The sequence below is a fragment of the Echinops telfairi genome, unplaced genomic scaffold, assembly GCF_000313985.2.
Source record: "Echinops telfairi isolate 266 unplaced genomic scaffold, ASM31398v2 ScPeMD7_7420;HRSCAF=8458, whole genome shotgun sequence".
NCBI lineage: Eukaryota > Metazoa > Chordata > Mammalia > Afrosoricida > Tenrecidae > Echinops > Echinops telfairi.
Window position 1 is genome coordinate 52,328,169 of NW_022111320.1, and position 5,162 is coordinate 52,333,330.

General features: G+C 61.0%; 1 protein-coding gene across 1 annotated transcript in view; it reads left to right on the plus strand.

The window, feature by feature from the left end:
- DOCK3 (dedicator of cytokinesis 3) overlaps window positions 1–5,162 on the plus strand; it is a 340,151-nt gene that overhangs the window by 316,433 nt on the left and 18,556 nt on the right. Inside the window, exons 35-37 of the mRNA XM_045297414.1 lie at window positions 633–693; window positions 1,117–1,210; window positions 3,106–3,254. Of these exons, the coding sequence (XP_045153349.1) occupies window positions 633–693; window positions 1,117–1,210; window positions 3,106–3,254 (304 nt within the window). The remainder of the gene's footprint in view (window positions 1–632; window positions 694–1,116; window positions 1,211–3,105; window positions 3,255–5,162) is intronic.

Sequence of the window (5,162 nt, forward strand, 5' to 3'; positions counted from 1 at the left end):
TTTTGGTGAGTCACCCCCAGTGGCCCTTCTGTGTGCTGGGGCACCGCTGGGTGTGTTCAGTGACCACCCCAAAGGCTCGGAGACTCACAGCCACGCCCCTCTTCACTGGACCCTGCTCTGGTCAGCGGAGACACACTCTGCCCTGACCCTCGCAGGCTGGACCTCGCAAGCTGCTAACAGCCTCCCCAGGACCAGCCGAGAGACGGCAGACAGACAGGTTGTGTGCATAGGAGTCTTCACCACTCAAGTTCTCATTCACCACCTCCTCCTCCTGTCGAGCCTCTGGCCCCTCCCATCGCAGCTGGGCTTCGACCAACCCCAGCATCTCCCCAGCACTGCCATCATCCTGGGCCTCACAGGCCAGCCCCGGGCCCTCCTGCCCACACGCAGGCCCCATGGGTCTGAATGCAGTGGAGCCCCGGGGGCCCGTCCCAACACTCCCTGGTGAGAAGGAGCCCAAGCAGAGGAGCAATGTCATGTCGCTCCTCGTGTGGTGCTTTGGCGCAGAGCCTCAGTTGTGGTGGGTCATTCTCAGAGCCCAGTGACACCACAGCCCTGGGTGCTGTCCCAGTGGCATCCTGCGTGTCACCGGACGCTCACCAGTGGCCTTCCTCCCCTCCCACCCCTTACAGGGACTGCATGAAAGGAGAGGAGACAGAGAACAAGAAGGTCGGCTGCACCGTGAACCTAATGGTGAGAGGCCTGCACCTTCCCACATGAGAGTCGCCTATCACTGCCGCAGGGTGCGAGCCAGGCCAGCACCTGGTTACAGCCGCTGGAAGCCTGCCCCCATCAGACACATTCCCCCTCGGGAGCGGACCAGAATGAGCCCCTCTCAGAGCACAGCTCTCGCCTGGCCTCTCTCGAGTCCCCGCGGACCTTAGTGTCTTCCAGCTCCCACCAGGCCCTAGCCCCCGGTCTGCCCCACTGCCCGGCCTCTGCCCGGCCTCACGGGGCTCCAGGAGAGCTGCTAGCAGTGCCTGCTGCAGCCCGTCTGTCTACAGACTGGGCCTTTATCTTCTATTCCCGGGCTCCCCCATCTCCTGCCGAGCACGCCCTGGGATCCGGACAGTTGGTGGGCTCCAGGAGGTGTAATCCTCCTCCTCTTTCCCGCAGAACTTTTACAAATCTGAGGTCAACAAGGAAGAAATGTACATCCGCTACATCCACAAGCTCTGTGACATGCACTTGCAGGCAGAGAACTACACGGGTGAGTTGCGGGGAGAGCCACGGGGCTGGGGCACAGGCGGGAGGAGGGTGCAGGCAGAACCTTCAGGAGCACCTGTGAACCTAGCCTCTGCGCCACTCTGCCTCTCAGCGCCCCCCGGAGGCTCAGAGCCTTCAACGGAACAGCACCTGGGGCTCCGTGAGACCGGGTGCAGGAATGTCCACAGGCCTGCCTCTGCCCCTGCACCACGGCAGTGCCCCACTGAGCTGTGCTGGGAGCGTGGGGGGTGCGCTCCTGGCTTCTGGACAGGCCAGTCAGGTGCCCTGCGCGTACAGCTAGAACATACTCTTACTCGCCAGAACAAATGTCAACGAGCCCCAGTGCCTGACCTACTGCGTTTGCCGAGAGCCCCCTGCTCAGGTGGAGTGTGCACACCGGTGTGCCCTGCCTGCCCAACCACCTGGCGCTGCAGCGCTCCACACACAGCGCCCTCCTCCACGGCGTTGCCCAGCCCCGGGGTCTCCCTCCGTTCGTCCCGTGTGGCGACTGCCTTTGTCCTCCAACTGTAAGAACGAGATGCAGCCCTAGACTCCGAGAGGCCTCCTTCCAGAGCCCCAGACCACAGAGGGTGTGGCACAGAACCCACTCTCTGACAAGGACGGCGTGACAGAAATCAACTCTTAAGAGACAAGCTTGAGTCTGCCGTTCTCTCCTCCCCCGCCTCAGCGACCCTGCGGGAGAGCAGGGAGGGCGGCATTGGCCCACATCAGGCCTCAGGAAAGACGTCTGCAGACGTTGTGCGTGGCTCGGGCCGTGGGCAGAGCTTCCTGCTGCTGGGCTTGCCCCTCGTGCCCTGGGAGAAGCTGGAAAGCCTTTTGGGAGGAGGAACGAGTCCACATGACTCCCACACTCCTGAGCACCACAGGCGCTGGCCCCAGAGCAGGGGTTTCCTGCAGCCGGGGAGAGGCATGCGCTTTCCTGGGTAAAAGAATCCCGTGGCTGGGGCACAGGCAGAGGGGCCGGGAGGGGGAGCCCAATAAGTGGCCTGGCTAAAACTGGAAGTGGGTGGGTCACGAAGTAATTAGATTTTAGAGTCTTCGCAGTCAAGGGGAGCAGGTTCGCGGAGGATCTTGAAGCCCAGGCAGAAGCAAGAACTAATTAATTTGCCAGTAGCAGCTGCCTGCTGAAAACTGAGCCAGCAGCACGGAATGGAACACTCTCTAATGAGGACCCTGAGTAGTGGCTGTGATTCCTGGAATTTAGAGGGCTACTGTGTTTAGCTCATCTACATATACACATGCCTTAATTGTACCACCCACAGGGGAAGAAGGTGAGGGGTGACCAGGCCGCCACTCTGGGGCGAGCGTCATTGTAGTTCCCGCTGGATTGGAGCCTCTGCCTGCTCTAGGCCCATCAACCAGTGCCTATCGTTCACACCTCTGCTCTCTGGTGCCTGTCAGAGAGGGCGCAACCCAGAACTGGGGGCCTGGGGGCCAGCCTGGAGAGAGCTGAGGGAGGCTTGTCAGCCCTCTCTCCCAGAGCTGGCCCTGAGAAAGCTGGAGAGGCTGCTCTGTTGAGTGAGGCAAAGGAACTCCGAGGCACTCTGATGTGGCCAAGCCTCCCAAGGCAGGGTACCTGTGCCCCTTGTAGAAGTGATCATGCAGGGCTCTGGTCACCAGTCCCTCCATACCTGGAGCCCAGAACAGATGGCCAGGCCATGGGGCAGGGGGAGTATCTACCTGGATTCCGGGCACCTGAGTGCTCCCAACAAGGATTCGTGGCTAGCAGGGTGACCCCTCATTGTCCCCGGGTCTCTCTCCCTCACCTCTGGCAGCCAGGACCCCTGGGCTGGGGCTGCGTCCTCCTTCCCCTCACCCGCTGCTTGGCATGGCCTCCAGCCCAGGCTGTTCTGAGCCTCCGCCATGCTGCTCCCCCAGAGGCCGCATTCACCCTGCTCCTCTACTGTGAGCTGCTGCAGTGGGAAGACCGGCCACTGCGGGAGTTCCTCCACTACCCACCCCAGACGGAGTGGCAGCGGAAAGAGGGACTATGCCGGAAGATCATCCACTACTTCAACAAGGGCAAGGTGGGTGTCCGTAGGCAGCCTCCCCTCGCCCCACCGCACCCTGCCCCAGCTCTTGCCACAGTGCATGGCACCCTGACCCTCGGGTGAAAGCAGCTGCGGGGCGGGGGACCGGCCACCCGTTGTGGAAGCAGCGCGGTTGTCTCTGGAGGGAGAGAACAATCAACAGCAGAATCCTGTGGCTTGAAAGCCGGTTCCAGATCGGGGTAAGAGGGCCGCCCCACATCCCAGCTGAGCCCCTCTCTCAGTGCTGACGCTCTTACAAGAGGGCTCCTGGGACAGCGTCAGGGTCTGCGAGACCTGGGGCCTTCATGATGGGCTGGCCCCCCTCTGCCGTAGGAACTGTGAGCTGTTAGAATGGGGGGATCCTGGCTGTGGCCAGTAGGAGGCCGCACGCCCCCGATGGCGCGTGGGCGCTGTCCCTGGGGTTCCCTCCATCTGTCCTTCACCCACGCGAGCGCCAGTAGCAGGCCTTGCCAGCATAGGTTCCGGCTTCCTGGGGGCTCTCCAGCCAGCCTGCTGGCATCCCTGGGAAGGCCCCTCGGGTGGGGCCCCCGGCCATCTAGAGGTGTCCACGCCCTGGGAAGGCCAGGCCTTGTGGAACTTAGTGTACTCAAATAGGGTGAAACTAATTTTATAAAATGAGTTTTTCTTTTTTTTTTTTTTTTAAATGAGTTTTTCAATCACCAAAAAAAAAAAATTAAGCACGAGTAGCTTTTGCCCATTAACCAGGAAGTCTTCTCCCACTGCACTTCACACGAGAGACGTCTATGTCTGTCAAATCCCACCCTTGGAAAACTGCATGCTCACGCGTGCAGGGAACGTGACTGAGGAGCAAGCACCACCCCTGAGGTAGCCCCGGGCAGAAGGCCTCCCGCTCACTGGGCCCAGGGCGGGTCTCAGCCCTCCCCACCACCTCCTGGTACAAAGCCCATCACAGAGCCTGACTCAAGCACGCGCGCAGCCACGCTGTGCCGGCCCTCGCCGTTCCTTCCCTGGCCACAGAGCGGAGCCTTTGCCAACTGATGGAGCCTCAGAGGGTCGTGTGATGCGCACGGCCACCTCTTCAGCCCACACGGTAACAGTTACTAGAAAGGCAGAGGTGAGTCGTCTTATAGCCTAGGGACTGAGGTGCAGAACCTACCTGACTGTTACGAGATGGGTGGTGTGTGAGGCCGGGTGGCCAGAGAACCAAATCCCGAGACACTCGCGTGTGTGAGAGAAGCCCTTCCATGGCGAGGAAACCCCCAGAGTCCTTCTTCAGACCCTCACAGTCAAAACAGCGATGCAGAATACAGGGAGACCACGGGCGCTGGGTGCAAAGCCGCGTGGGTCCAATGGCGGTGGACGCATCTGCCGGGCTCTGGCTGCCTTCAGGGTCCACCAGCAGGAAGGTGAAGACAGAGAGGGCTCCCAGGGCCCTCCTTATGAGAAGGCCACACCCACAAGGAGGCACAGTCGGGCTGTGATGTGACTGACAGGCTAGACTTCACCCCTACACTTGTATTATATCTTTAAGTTGACATGAAATGAAGTAACTACCACAGGCGGGAAGGGAGGCAGACTGCTGGCTCCACAGATGGCCTCCGTGGGAGCTCCCCACTCCTTCCTGCAGCCCGGCCTGCGTTGTAAATTTCGGGGGCGCTCGTTCAGTAAGCCCTTGCTCTTGAGCTCATTCTCCAGGACCACTAATCGGGCACGCTCCCCAGGGCTCACGCAGAAGGTTCGACTTCTCTGCTCAGCACCCAGTGGAGCCAGCGGGTGAGAGGAGCCAGTTCCTGCAGGTGGCTGCAGAAACGCACTCCTGAGGGGCTGGGGTGCTGGGCGTCAACGCGTTCTTGACAGCAAGAGGAAGGACGACGGGAGGGAGAAGACGGGGGAGGTGCAGGTGAAGGTCTTCAAGTTCTTGGC